The sequence below is a fragment of the Oncorhynchus clarkii genome, chromosome 14 (assembly GCF_045791955.1).
Source record: "Oncorhynchus clarkii lewisi isolate Uvic-CL-2024 chromosome 14, UVic_Ocla_1.0, whole genome shotgun sequence".
Lineage (NCBI taxonomy): Eukaryota > Metazoa > Chordata > Actinopteri > Salmoniformes > Salmonidae > Oncorhynchus > Oncorhynchus clarkii.
The window spans coordinates 33,255-47,751 of record NC_092160.1 but is presented as its reverse complement, the minus strand read 5'-3'; the positions used below and the strand labels follow the sequence as shown (position 1 = coordinate 47,751).

Genomic DNA, 14,497 nt, shown 5'->3' with positions numbered 1-14,497 from the left:
ATTTTCCATACGAACAAAAAGCGTATTTCTCTCAAATTTTGTGCACACCTTGACAGGTGTGGCATATCAAGGATCTGATAAACTGCATAATCGCTACACAGGTGTCTCATGTTTTGAGCGAGCGTGCAATTGTCATGGTGCAGGAATGTCCGCTAGAGCTAATGCCAGATAATTTAATGTACAGAATTGAATGTTAATTTCTCTAAAATAAGCCATCTCCAAAGTCGTTTTAGAGAATTTGGCAGTATGTCCAACCGGACTCACAACCACAGACCATGTGTATCGCGTCGTGTGGGCAAGCGGTTTGCTGATGTCAACACGGTGGAGTTATGGTATGGGCAGGCATAAGCTACAGACAACGAACACAATTTCATTTTATTGATGGCAATTTGATTGCACAAAATACATTGACGAGTTCCTGAGGCCCATTGTGAGGTCAATTTTTTAAGGTATATGTGACCAACAAATGCATATCTGTATTCCCAGTAATGTGAAATCAATAGATTAGGGCCTAATTCATTTATTTCAATTGACTGATTTCCTCATATGAACTGTAACTCAGTAAAATCTATGAAATTGTTGCATGTTGCCTTTATATTTTTGTTCAGCATATATGGGGCGGATGTGTACAATAGCGGTTTGAACAGTAGTCCTACAAATTTGCCCTAAGAATCCTCACTAATCCTGGACTTGTGATGACAATGGTCCAGTCCTTGTGAACCATGTGTGCCAGGCTCCAGGTTTAAACTGCTATGGTCTGCATTCCATAATGCTCCAAATTATTCCAAATTATTGCACAACTTGTAATACTGTAAGCCGAATACGATTCACTATTGCAAGTGATCTTAAGGACCAACCACACAAACGTGACAGAAGGAAGGTAAACTAACGATGTAATGGAATGATGCTAAATATAAGGAAACTAATACTAAAGTCAGTGCAGTTGTAAATGTATGTGGGCATAACTGAAAGTGGCTACTGGCTGCCAGTAGTGGCATATAATTAAAACATTCTCGAAATGATAAATCAACCCGGTAAATCAACCACTAACTATACTGTCACTATACCCCAATGAATAGCGGATGAATAGCAATTTATTCTCATGCCTGAATTCAAGGTCTGAATACCTGTAAAGAGAAAAGTGCATAAAAAGGGAATTGTGTTCCATTTACGAGCGCGTAACGTAGGTCGGAATCGGACTACAATAGTCCAATTATTGGCTAATGCAGTGTAATGCAACAAAGTAACAGTTGAAATTGGTTGGAAAGAGGAAATAGAAATGAACAAAACAGATATGCCTCCAAATGAGTATGGTGAAAACTACATTTTAACTAAGACCCTTACCGAAAAGCTATAAATTACCTCACCAGAGCAGCACAGCAACAGTGCCAGCTGGAAAGATTTACTCTTGAGGCCTGGTGGTGGGCTAGCATCAGCCAGGGCAGAGTACATGCCAGAGCAATTTAATATCAGGAGGAAGAAGCAGGTCGCTGAGTGGCTGGCACTCTGCCCAGGAACAACTGGAGGCCTTTGTGTTTAAAAAAGAAAGAGCTAAAGCCAAAGCTTGTTTGGATCTCTCCACTCAAGAAAATTGTTCTGACATTAGGGCTGGTCACTGATGCTAAAAAGTTGTATGTATGACATACAGTAGTTTGGTCATTTATCTCTATCACATGAAAGGCTTCCTATTTGTTTTGTGTGTACAAAATATTTGTTTGACTTCTGCGTGTGTACCAACCAACTGATCTATTTCATAATACCTTCAACTATTTAAATATTCACATTTTAGTCAGAAAGGGCCTTCATGCTCACACACACAGAAAGTGAGAGAGAGAGAGAGAGAGAGAGAGAGAGAGCGAGAGAGAGAGAGAGAGAGAGAGAGAGAGAGAGAGAGAGAGTGAGTGAGTGAGTGAGTGAGAGAGAGAGGGAGAGAGAAATTCTGCAGTAGGTGGCAGCATTGTACTAACTTCCTCCAGTGCTTCAATAGATCTGAGGACTGTTCCCTCTATTAGGGAATGCCATGTTCCAGTGGGTGTCACAGTATGTATGAAAAACATTATTTTCTACAAACAGACGCATCAAAAAGTATACGCTATCACTGTTACCATGTGCACTATAGTGGGCTTATTTAAGTTTTGCATGCTCAATAAAGACCCCCCAAAAACTCTTTACCGCAGCTCTCATGTATATCCTATGTAAAATGTATTTGCAATGCATACAGATTGTGATATAAAAACATGTACAGCATTTATGACGATAACTATTGCCATTATAATTGTCCTGTAGGCCGGTTCACAAAAGTCAGCGTAGGGGTTAATCTGTTATTATGCACAGCAAGAAGGATTTTGGGCGGTCTCTCGCTGTAGGCGGCGTGGCGATTTATCTCACCGACAGGGGCTTATATGGTAACTGAGGCTAAATAAATACAGATGAACCTCAGAGCACATTCACAAAAAATACTGGCAATTTTGGATGGTTCAGAAGATGCTCGGAATCCACGGGAGCAACACGCGCCTGCACATGCAGTCTATTCTTGTTGTTATATATAGGCCTCGTAAGCTTGTTGATGCATATCTATCATTAGAATCAGGGTGCTGCATTGCAAAGGGACCAATCCGACTTTGTTATATTGATTCAATTACAATAGAATATTATTATTGTACTGTTGCGCAATATTATTACCTACATATTTCGTTTATAAGGCAGTGGCACTGTTGGTTTTCAATTGTGCACAGTGCGTATTTGTGTTGAAATGAGGAATCCACATCTACTCAGTGATGGCTGGAAAACAATCAATGCAAAGGATGCAACTGGGAATAAAAAGTTTAAACGAAAAGGTCGGGACCCAAAACGTGTCACCAGTGAAGAAGTCCAAAGTTTTGCGGATGATTTAAGAGTGGAAGACGACTCTATGGGGGAACTGATGGAAGAGACATGTAGAAACCGTGTCCAAAAAAGACTGCAGGACCCTGGTACAGTTTTATCTGTGGAGAAATCGATCATTTCATCTGATAACCCGAATATTGCTATTGACATGAGGATAAATGCTTTACCATCTACAGTTACTGGGACGCTCCCATCACAGCCGCAGCCTTTTTCCGAGTCAACATCAACAAGCAGAGACTCCTTTCACAGCACATTCCCACAGGTTACAAGTTATGACCATCAACAGTCATTTGTGTCTGATCACACATTACAGTCCCGGGTCGTCCTGTGCCAGCGCTCCGAGAGGTCCCTCTCCTCAGCTTCTCAGGCGTCCTACATCAATAGCAGCGACCTGATGGAATCGCCAAGGAAACGGCTGGGAGAAACGTCTGGCGTCATCACTGAGATCAGAGCAGTTCAGCAGACACGCAGGCTACTGGCTAATGCCAGAGAGAGGACCCGGGTGCATACCATCAGTGCAGCCTTTGAGGCGCTGAGAAAGCAGGTATTTCCACTGAATTCACTAAACACACAATGAGGCCTCTTGTACAGAATGTTATGTTTATGCTGAACTCAGAGTAAGTTGTTGCACTTAAGTTCCCATATGTCAACTGTATATAGTTATGTACATTATGAAAATTATGGGGAATTTCACTATACAATAGACCTACTTGAGTACTAACTATATGGTCCCTTTTATAGATAGCTTATTAAATGAATTTCAGTGTAGATAATGCACAGTTTGCTAGGCGACATTAAAGATATGAGAATGAACAGTACAAAATCTTTAAGACATGTCAGTCCAAACAATTGAAATGTCACTCTGATGACACCTCTCACAATGGCAGAAACAAGATGTCAAATGCATAGGAAACAGGGAACACGTTTCTTAATGACAAAGGAAACCTCTTCACACTCCAATAGGCCTGATACAGCATGTATGTATGTGTATGTGTATGAACAATCAATGTCAACTAAAACAAATAACTTTTATGTTTACCAAATCCAACATGAAATATCTATCCCTTTGAAAACAAAAAACAGGGACATTTTCGCTGTGTACCCTTTTACTGTGTCATGTCATCACCAGCTGCTTTGGCACTTAAAAAGACATGGTGGAAAACTGTCACGTGACACCAACTGACACCAACAACAGTAACTAAAGAGCATATACAGTAGCCTAACTAAAAATCTTCTAAACTTGGCCGTACTATCCGCTCATACCATATACCATGAGTGTACGAAACTTTAGGAACACCGGTCCTTTCCATGACATAGACTGACCAGGTGAAGCTATGATCCCTTATTGATGTCACTTGTTAAATCCACTTCAATCAGTGTAGATGAAGGGAAGGAGACAGGTTAAAGAATCATGTTTAAGCCTTGAGACAATTGAGACATGGATTGTGTATGTGTCACGTTCTGACCATCGTTCGTGTGTGTTTTCCTTGTTTTAGTGTTGGTCAGGACGTGAACTGGGTGGGCATTCTATGTTGGATGTCTTGTTTGTCTATTTCTATGTCTGGCCTGATATGGTTCTCAATCAGAGGCAGGTGTTAGTCATTGTCTCTGATTGGGAACCATATTTAGGTAGCCTGGGTTTCACTGTGTGTTTGTGGGTGATTGTCCTTAGTGTTAGTTTGCACCAGTTTAGGCTGTTTCGGTTTTCATTACGTTTATTATTTTGCACTGTTTGTATTTAGATTCGTGTTGCTATAGTCACAATAAACATGGATCGCAATCTACACGCCGCATTTTGGTCCGACTCTCCTTCTCATATAGAAAACCGTTACAGAATCACCCACCACAAAAGGACCAAGCAGCGTGTCAACAGGCAGGAGCAGCGCGAGGAGACGCGCAATAAGGATTTCTGGACATGGGAGGAAATCCTCGACGGGAGAGGACCCTGGGCTAAACCAGGGGAGTGTAGCCGCCCAAAGGTGCAGCAGGAGAAGAGGCAACAGGAGCAGCCCAAAGAGGAGGTATGGACATGGGAGGACGAATTAGAAGGAAGAGGACCCTGGGCTCAGCCAGGAGAATATCGCCGCCCCAAAGAAGAACTGGAGGCGGCGAAAGCTGAGAGGCGCAGATATGAGGAGGCAGCACGACGTAGCGGATGGAAGCCTGAGAGGCAGCCCCAAAAATTTCTTGGGGGGGGGGCTAACAGGGAGTATGGCTACGTCAGGTAGGAGACCTGGGCAGACTCCCTGTGCTTACCGGGGGGCTAGAGAGACCGGACAGGCACCGTGTTATGCAGTGGTGCGCACTGTGTCTCCAGTGCGGGTGCATAGCCCGGTGCGGTATATTCCAGCTCCGCGTGTCGGCCGGGCTAGATTGAGCGTCGAGCCTAATGCCATGAAGCCGGCTCTACGCAGCTGGTCCCCAGTGCGTCTCCTTGGGCCGGCTTACATGGCACCAGCCTTGCGCTCGGTGTCTCCGGTTCGCCTGCATAGCCCAGTGCGGGCTATTCCACCTCGCCGCACTGGCAGGGCGACCGTGAGCATTCAACCAGGTAAGGTTGGGCAGGCTCGGTGCTCAAGAGCTCCAGTGCGCCTGCACGGTCCGGTTTTTCCAGTACCACCTCCACACCCCAGCCCTCCGGTAGCAGCTCCCCGCACCAGGCTTCCTGTGCGTGTCCTCGGCCCAGTACCACCAGTGCCAGCACCACGCATCAGGCCTACAGTGCGCCTCGCCTGTCCAGCGCTGCCAGAGCCTTCCTCCTCTCCAGCGCTGTCGGAGTCTCCCGCCTGTTTAGCGCTGTTAGAGCCTTCCTTCTCTCCAGCGCTGTCGGAGTCTCCCGCCTGTTTAGCGCTGTTAGAGCCTTCCTTCTCTACAGCGCTGCCGGAGTCTCCCGCCTGTTCAGAACTGCCAGTCTGCATAGAGCTGCCAGTCTGCATAGAGCTGCCAGTCTGCATAGAGCTGCCAGTCTGCATAGAGCTGCCAGTCTGCAAGGAGCTGCCAGTCTGCAAGGAGCTGCCAGTCTGCATAGAGCTGCCAGTCTGCAAGGAGCTGCCAGTCTGCAAGGAGCCGCCAGAGCTGCCTTTCTGCAGGATGCCGCCAAAGCTGCCAGTCTGCAAGGAGCCGCCAGAGCTGCCAGTCTGCAAGGAGCCGCCAGAGCTGCCAGTTATCATGGAGCAGCCAGGGCCGCCAGTCAGTATGGAGCAGCCAGGGCCGCCAGTCAGCATGGAGCAGCCAGGGCCGCCAGTCAGCATGGAGCAGCCAGGGCCGCCAGTCAGCATGGAGCAGCCAGGGCCGCCAGTCAGCATGGAGCAGCCAGTCAGCATGGAGCAGCCAGAGCAGCCAGTCAGCATGGAGCAGCCAGAGCTGCCAGTCAGCATGGAGCAGCCAGTCAGCATGGAGCAGCCAGAGCTGCCAGTCATCATGGAGCAGCCAGTCAGCATGGAGCAGCCAGAGCAGCCAGTCGACCAGACTCTTCCAGAGATTCCAGTCGACCAGACTCTTCCAGATCTGCCAGTCGACCAGACTCTTCCAGATCTGCCAGTCGACCAGACTCTTCCAGATCTGCCAGTCGACCAGACTCTTCCAGATCTGCCAGTCGACCAGACTCTTCCAGATCTGCCAGTCGACCAGACTCTTCCAGATCTGCCAGTCGACCAGACTCTTCCAGATCTGCCAGTCGACCAGACTCTTCCAGATCTGCCAGTCGACCAGACTCTTCCAGATCTGCCAGTCGACCAGACTCTTCCAGATCCGCCAGTCGACCAGACTCTTCCAGATCCGCCAGTCGACCAGACTCTTCCAGATCCGCCAGTCGACCAGACTCTTCCAGATCCGCCAGTCGACCAGACTCTTCCAGATCCGCCAGTCGACCAGACTCTTCCAGATCCGCCAGTCGACCAGACTCTTCCAGATCCGCCAGTCGACCAGACTCTTCCGGATCCGCCAGTCAGCCAGGATCTTCCAGAACCGCCAGCCAGCCAGGATCTGCCGGATCCAACCACCTGCCTGAGCTTCCTCTCAGTGCCAGTGCTGAGCTTCCTCTCAGTGCTGAGCTACCCATCAGTCCCGAGCTACCTCTGTCCCGAGCTGCCCCTCTGTCCCGAGCGGTCTTTAAGGAGGGTAACCTATCTAGGGACGCTAAGGAGGTGGACTAAAACTGTTATGGAGTGGGGTCCACGTCCAGCGCCAGAGCCGCCACCGCGGACAGATGCCCACCCACACCCTCCCCCATAGGTTCAAGTTGTGCGTCCGGAGTCCGCACCTTGGAGGGGGGGTACTGTCACGTTCTGACCATCGTTCGTGTGTGTTTTCCTTGTTTTAGTGTTGGTCAGGACGTGAACTGGGTGGGCATTCTATGTTGGATGTCTTGTTTGTCTATTTCTATGTCTGGCCTGATATGGTTCTCAATCAGAGGCAGGTGTTAGTCATTGTCTCTGATTGGGAACCATATTTAGGTAGCCTGGGTTTCACTGTGTGTTTGTGGGTGATTGTCCTTAGTGTTAGTTTGCACCAGTTTAGGCTGTTTCGGTTTTCATTACGTTTATTATTTTGCACTGTTTGTATTTAGATTCGTGTTGCTATAGTCACAATAAACATGGATCGCAATCTACACGCCGCATTTTGGTCCGACTCTCCTTCTCATATAGAAAACCGTTACAGTATGTGTGCCATTTAGAGGGTGAATGGGCAAGACAAAATATTAAAAGTACCTTTGAATGGGCTATGGTAGTAGGTGCCAGGTGCACTGGCTTGAGTGTGTCAACAACTGCTACGCTGCTAGGTTTTTCACACCACCCAAAGGATATCCAGCCAACTTGACACAACTGTGGGAAATATTGGAGTCAACATGGGCAAGCAACTCTGTAGAACACGTTTGAGACTTTGTAGAGTCCATGGCCTGACAAATTTACGCTGTTCTGAGGGCAAAAGAGGGGGTTGGGGGATGCAACTTAATATTAGGAAGGTGTTCCAAATGTTTTGTACACTCTGTGTATGACCAAACCTAACCAAAGTGTAACCCTATACAGGTGCCCTGCTACTCCTATGGACAGAAGTTGTCAAAGCTGGCTATTTTAAGAATCGCCTGCAACTACATCCTGTCGTTGGCTCAGCTTGCAGACCTGGACTACACCCCAGATAATGGCAACATGAGCTTCAGAGAGTGTGTGGAGCAGTGCACCCGCACCCTGCAGGCCGAGGGACGCTCCAAGAAGAGAAAGGTAAATTGGATCTAGGGAAGAGAAGAGAAGGGAAGGCAAGATTCAGTATTTAGGATTTTGTCTAATGACAGTCTGGCCTGGGATGTTACCCTGTGCATAAAAGTCTGGCCTGGGATGTTACCCTGTGCATAAAAGTCTGGCCTGGGATTTTACCCTGTGCATAAAAGTCTGGCCTGGGATGTTACCCTGTGCATAAAAGTCTGGTCTGGGATTTTACCCTGTGCATAAAAGTCTGGCCTGGGATGTTACCCTGTGCATAAAAGTCTGGCCTGGGATTTTACCCTGTGCATAAAAGTCTGGCCTGGGATTTTACCCTGTGCATAAAAGTCTGGCCTGGGATTTTACCCTGTGCATAAAAGTCTGGCCTAGGATTTTACCCTGTGCATAAAAGTCTGGGCTGGGATTTTACCCTGTGCATAAACGTCTGGCCTGGGATTTTACCCTGTGCTTGTGTTCTTTGGCTGAAGGCCACATGCAGCAATGACAAGTTCGGTTGAGACATTGACATGGAAATGGACTCCTGCAAGTGGAAAGTACTCAAGCACACAGATGGAGACATTGCTGAGGTATTGTAATAAGTTTGCTATAAAGTTCAAGGCCATCAAAAACAGAGCAGGGACTCTGAAGCATTAGTAGTTACAGAAAGGGAATGGAAAGCCAAGTCAAAGCTAGCTTCTAATTCAAACATGTTTTTGACAATATAGCATATCAATAACCTTGAAACATAAACTGTGCTTATAAACAAAGCTATTGATAAATAGCAACAGGTGACCGACCATACAAGACCAATAAAATAATTGGTCATGGATATTTAACTTTCAAATAAAGCTAATTGAATAGAGCTTTTCTTTCCTTTCTTTCTACTAGTTAAACACCTCTCCTCCTTCACTGTCATGTCATTTCCTAACAAAACTATATGACGTGTTTGAATGACTGGTGAATTGATGATATCACAGCAGTGAAAACTTCCCTTTTACTGATCAGGAAGCGGCAAAGATAATTTGATGGTTAGGGGGGGAAACATGGGGCAATGCGACAGACAGAGGGATGGTAATTCTAACGATAATGATAACAAAAGAGGAAAGAATACACTCTCACCAATTAAGAGAGGCATTCCTTTGCCTAATAGGGATCCCATTAAATTAAATCATCATCAACTCGTGTTTGAAAGAGAACTGGGTGTTCCGCCAGTTTTTTGTCCAGAACAGGAGAAAAAGTGCCCCGGGTGAATAAAAGAGGTGATTGATGCCTTTGTGTGCAGTTTTATGACATTGGGAGTCATGTAAACTGAGGCTGAACTTCCTCCAGCCCTCTCCTGGATCCACACATCTGCATGGCCTCTCTATAAATCAACAGGGTTTTTAATGCACAGATGAGATCCAAGCATGGAGAACGTTAATTTACACATTAATTAAGGTTTTAACACTGTTCTATCGATTACTTTCCCCCCCAGTTCCTCATCTGTCCCGTCAGTCTTCTCCTCTGTCACTTTATCTCTTGTTTATTCTCTAGATCACCCTCTCATTCGCTTTCCCCCATTTTCTTTCTTGGTGAAACAACATTATAATTTAATCTAAGTTTTAAAACTCACTGTTAGTCATTTAATCATATCTGGAAAGTAAATGCCCAAACGTATTTAATTTTTTTTTAAATTATGTCATTTGGGTAAATTTCACAGAGAGGATTCCAGCTGCACTTCATCTATTTCCAAAACTCATAACATAACATAACACAATTGTTTTCAAATAGGTTGATTACCCCTGACTATTCATTAAAGTACTGAATAAATAAATACAGTAACTTAAAAAAACTATAAACAAGTTGTATTCCATATACATTACATACACATTTTGTAAACCACAAATTACAACTTCAAACTTTTTTTTTTTACATCCCCTGTAAACAGGTTGAAAATATTTGAAAACTTTTCTTAATAAAGAAATTAATAATACAATGATGAATTAGGTGTTTGTTCATTGATTACATTTTCTACATAGTTACAGTGCCTTGCGAAAGTATTCGTCCCCCTTGAACTTTGCGACCTTTTGCCACATTTCAGGCTTCAAACATAAAGATATAAAACTGTATTTTTTTGTGAAAAATCGACAACAAGTGGGACACAATCATGAAGTGGAACGACATTTATTGGATATTTCAAACTTTTTTAACAAATCAAAAACTGAAAAATTGGGCGTGCAAAATTATTCAGCCCCTTTACTTTCAGTGCAGCAAACTCTCTCCAGAAGTTCAGTGAGGATCTCTGAATGATCCAATGTTGACCTAAATGACTAATGATGATAAATACAATCCAACTGTGTGTAATCAAGTCTCCGTATAAATGCACCTGCACTGTGATAGTCTCAGAGGTCCGTTAAAAGCGCAGAGAGCATCATGAAGAACAAGGAACACACCAGGCAGGTCCGAGATACTGTTGTGAAGAAGTTTAAAGCCGTATTTGGATACAAAAAGATTTCCCAAGCTTTAAACATCCCAAGGAGCACTGTGCAAGCGATAATATTGAAATGGAAGGAGTATCAGACCACTGCAAATCTACCAAGACCTGGCCGTCCCTCTAAACTTTCAGCTCATACAAGGAGAAGAATGATCAGAGATGCAGCCAAGAGGCCCATGATCACTCTGGATGAACTGCAGAGATCTACAGCTGAGGTGGGAGACTCTGTCCATAGGACAACAATCAGTCGTATATTGCACAAATCTGGCCTTTATGGAAGAGTGGCAAGAAGAAAGCCATTTCTTAAAGATATCCATAAAAAGTGTCGTTTAAAGTTTGCCACAAGCCACCTGGGAGACACACCAAACATGTGGAAGAAGGTGAAACCAAAATTGAACTTTTTGGAAACAATGCACACCATCCCCACTGTCAAACATGGTGGTAGCAGCATCATGGTTTGGGCCTGCTTTTCTTCAGCAGGGACAGGGAAGATGGTTAAAATTGACGGGAAGATGGATGGAGCCAAATACAGGACCATTCTGGAAGAGAACCTGATGGAGTCTGCAAAAGACCTGAGACTGGGACGGAGATTTGTCTTCCAACAAGACAATGATCCAAAACATAAAGCAAAATCTACAATGGAATGGTTCAAAAATAAACATATCCAGGTGTTAGAATGGCCAAGTCAAAGTCCAGACCTGAATCCAATCGAGAATCTGTGGAAAGAACTGAAAACTGCTGTTCACAAATGCTCTCCATCCAACCTCACTGAGCTCGAGCTGTTTTGCAAGGAGGAATGGGAAAAAATGTCAGTCTCTCGATGTGCAAAACTGATAGAGACATACCCCAAGCGACTTACAGCTGTAATCGCAGCAAAAGGTGGCGCTACAAAGTATTAACTTAAGGGGGCTGAATAATTTTGCACGCCCAATTTTTCAGTTTTTGATTTGTTAAAAAAGTTTGAAATATCCAATAAATGTCGTTCCACTTCATGATTGTGTCCCACTTGTTGTTGATTCTTCACAAAAAAAAAAAAAATACAGTTTTATATCTTCATGTTTGAAGCCTGAAATGTGGCAAAAGGTCGCAAAGTTCAAGGGGGCCGAATACTTTCGCAAGGCACTGTACATGCACATAACTTTTCCCTGCACTCCTAGTGCTCGGCTCTCTCTAGCTCTCTCTCCCTCACTGTGAGCTAATGTGTTTCCTTAGCATAAGAGCATTCACAAGGAAACAAGCTGAGCTGCTTTTTTTCCCCTGTCAGTCCCAGACACCAGATGTTCGTAACTCTAGTTGGGAAGTCCTGCTGGCGCCACTCAGGGCAGAGGGCAGGGTGAAGGCACGCGAGCTGAAGCCCAGAGAACTCACTCGCTGCAGGAATTGGCACATTCCCCAGCGCAGTGCTGGCACATTCCCCAGCTCTCCCCTGGCCATCTGTTCCAAAAAAACACTTTGAAAAAAAAACAAAAAAACACTGATCATCACTCTCTCAGGATACAGCACTGAGCAGCAGCTGTTACAAGAGAGAGAGAGAGGGGGGGGGGGGGGTAGCTGTGTAAGAAAGAAATCCCTTTGTCAGAGAGAGCCAGTGAGTCTGAGGGGAAACTTCAGGGGGGAAAAGGTTTTTTTCAATGCATACTGATTTAAGTAATTTAGAGCTGATTCCTGCACTCATTTAAAGCCCTGAACTCTGCTCTGAATTCACTTATTGTTTACTCAATGGAACTTTTTCCCAATAAAATGTCAAATCTAGCATGTAAATAATACTTATATGTGTAATGTTTTAAACATCATGTTAATCAAATCAAAGATTTGTGGATATTCACATGTAAAATGAAATACTTATTGTTAGAAGTATTTGGAAAACAAATGCATGGAAATAGAATCATAAACACTAAACAGTATACTGTAAATAATTTAGTACAACAAACAAACTAACACCATCAAGTCTTAAACAAATGTACAAATTCTCTGGCATGTGTCCTTGCCCTCAATAAGGAGGTAAAGTGGGTAAAGAAGAATCTGTCTCTTCATAGAAACACAATAAGGAAAATGGTTTGGTTGGTTTGCATCCAACGCTAAAGAGAGGGCCAAAGAATTTGGTTGTGTCCCACTCAATTCTACTCTGCATCTGATCTGACAAAGCAGTTATTTTCCTGGAATGGTTTATATTTTTCTACCCCATGTACTTACAACTCGGGCACCTATGAGGTCACTGGATATGTATGCAAGCTTTATTTTTACAGTTCTATTTGTACACATCCCAGCACCTCTTGATATGCACCCACAGGAGATTGTTTTCACATCTTGATACATGCTTTTATGTCTTTTGCAGGACTAAAATCAGTGGCGTGAACCAGACTTCTTAAACCAGGCCCTTGAAATAAAGCAGCTCTTCACACCTCTTCTTGAGGTTCTTCAAGGCCCCTCCTGGGAGGGGACTACAAAAGCAGGCACTTAGACATATGATGGACCTAATTTCATAGGCCTACTTGATACCCTTTGAGCTAGCAGGCATATCAACAATCACCAGTTATGGATATCTTTCTCCCTGTCATGTGTTGGAAGGAACAGTTGAAAGTGTGGAGACAGCATTGGATGTTCTTTATGCAAACATGCAAGCATATGCCTGGTGGATGATGTCAGATTGTTTAATCACATGACAATGACATTTTAGTCCTTTAGCAGATGCTCTTATCTTGAGCATCTTACAATAGTGATCGCGTACAATTTTCATCCTTTTTTGTTTTCTGTACTGGTCCTCCATGGGAATTGAACCCACAACCCAAGTGCCATGCTTTACCAACTGAGAAACACAGGACAAACTGAAGGCAGAGACAGCAGTGATTATAAGAGTTCATAACTGAAATTTTAACATTTGTATTCAACTATAAATCCCAATGCCTTTTCAATGATGTACAAGTTGTTTTCTTGACAGTATGATTTGTAATTCCTGGACAATGGAAACTAACTATTGAAAGCTCATACATATATATGACTAGAACGTAACGTGAAATAATATGACATACAGTAATGGTATTTTATTCAGCAACTGTTTTCATGTGTTGAAGAATGAATGAAGTAAAATGGGTTATTCTCTGCTACCTGTGCTCAGTATTTAACAACATCCCAGATTGATACATTTAAAAGTGACCTCCCTTTCCTTTTCAGCATGAACATTCTCTGACTGTTGTTCTGTGCTCATCAAGCACTTTCTAACCAGAAATAAAGAAACTGTTGTTCATGTATTTGAATGGATATTCATGATCCTTAAACACCTTTACATTACTATCTCAAGTACTGCTAACCTCATACACTACCCCTTCAAACAGGTTATTGCAGCTGTAGAGAGAGCATCTATGAAATTTCCCTTACAAAGTTGTAATTATGAACATGATGCAAAGTAATTTAATTTTCCATCTAAAGCTACCTCGTGTGTGTGTTTAAATCTTGTGTGTTATTATGTGCTCACGCTTCATCATAGACTACAATACGTCTCTTTCAGGCAAGAGTCATAGAAAGGACATCCCAAAAGGACTTGTCAACGTCACCACTGTTGGTGGCCCCCAAGATCAGTATTTTCCAGAACTGAAGTCCATTTAACAGAACTGAAGTCCATTTAATAGAATTTGGAGACTGGTTCTTCAAAGGTCAACAGAGATTGAATAATGTTGTTCTGCCTTAAATCAACTTTTGCCTTTTCAAATAAGTACTACAAGTTCAAACTATTCAAATACTCACTTTTCTAAAAGGCTACAAAAGTCACATGGATTTAAATACAAATGAATTCCAATAAATGACATTGTCATGTAATAAAGGGCATTTGTATTAAAGAAAATAAGTACTTTACTTTCACTTCTCATGCCGAGAGGAGAATTTCAACTAATAGTAGACCTTGTATATTTAGTCTCCAACACCATTTGCAACAGGACAATTTGGT

The 14,497-nt window shown here is 43.7% G+C and overlaps 1 protein-coding gene across 1 annotated transcript; it reads left to right on the top strand.

The window, feature by feature from the left end:
• Positions 1 to 2,338: 2,338 nt before the first annotated feature.
• LOC139365897 (transcription factor atoh8-like) lies at positions 2,339 to 13,846 on the top strand. Its single transcript, XM_071102954.1, has 3 exons — positions 2,339 to 3,430; positions 7,914 to 8,105; positions 12,893 to 13,846. The coding sequence occupies exons 1-3, from the start codon at positions 2,753 to 2,755 to the stop codon at positions 12,896 to 12,898; spliced, it is 876 nt and encodes a 291-aa protein (XP_070959055.1). The 5' UTR covers positions 2,339 to 2,752; the 3' UTR covers positions 12,899 to 13,846.
• The last annotated feature ends 651 nt before the right edge of the window (positions 13,847 to 14,497 follow it).

Coding starts and splice junctions, on each gene's coding strand:
- LOC139365897 (XM_071102954.1), top strand. CDS start 2,753: ATGAGGAATCCACATCTACTCAGTGATGGCTGGAAAACAATCAATGCA. Junction 3,431..7,913: donor TTGAGGCGCTGAGAAAGCAG/GTATTTCCACTG, acceptor AACCCTATACAG/GTGCCCTGCTACTCCTATGG.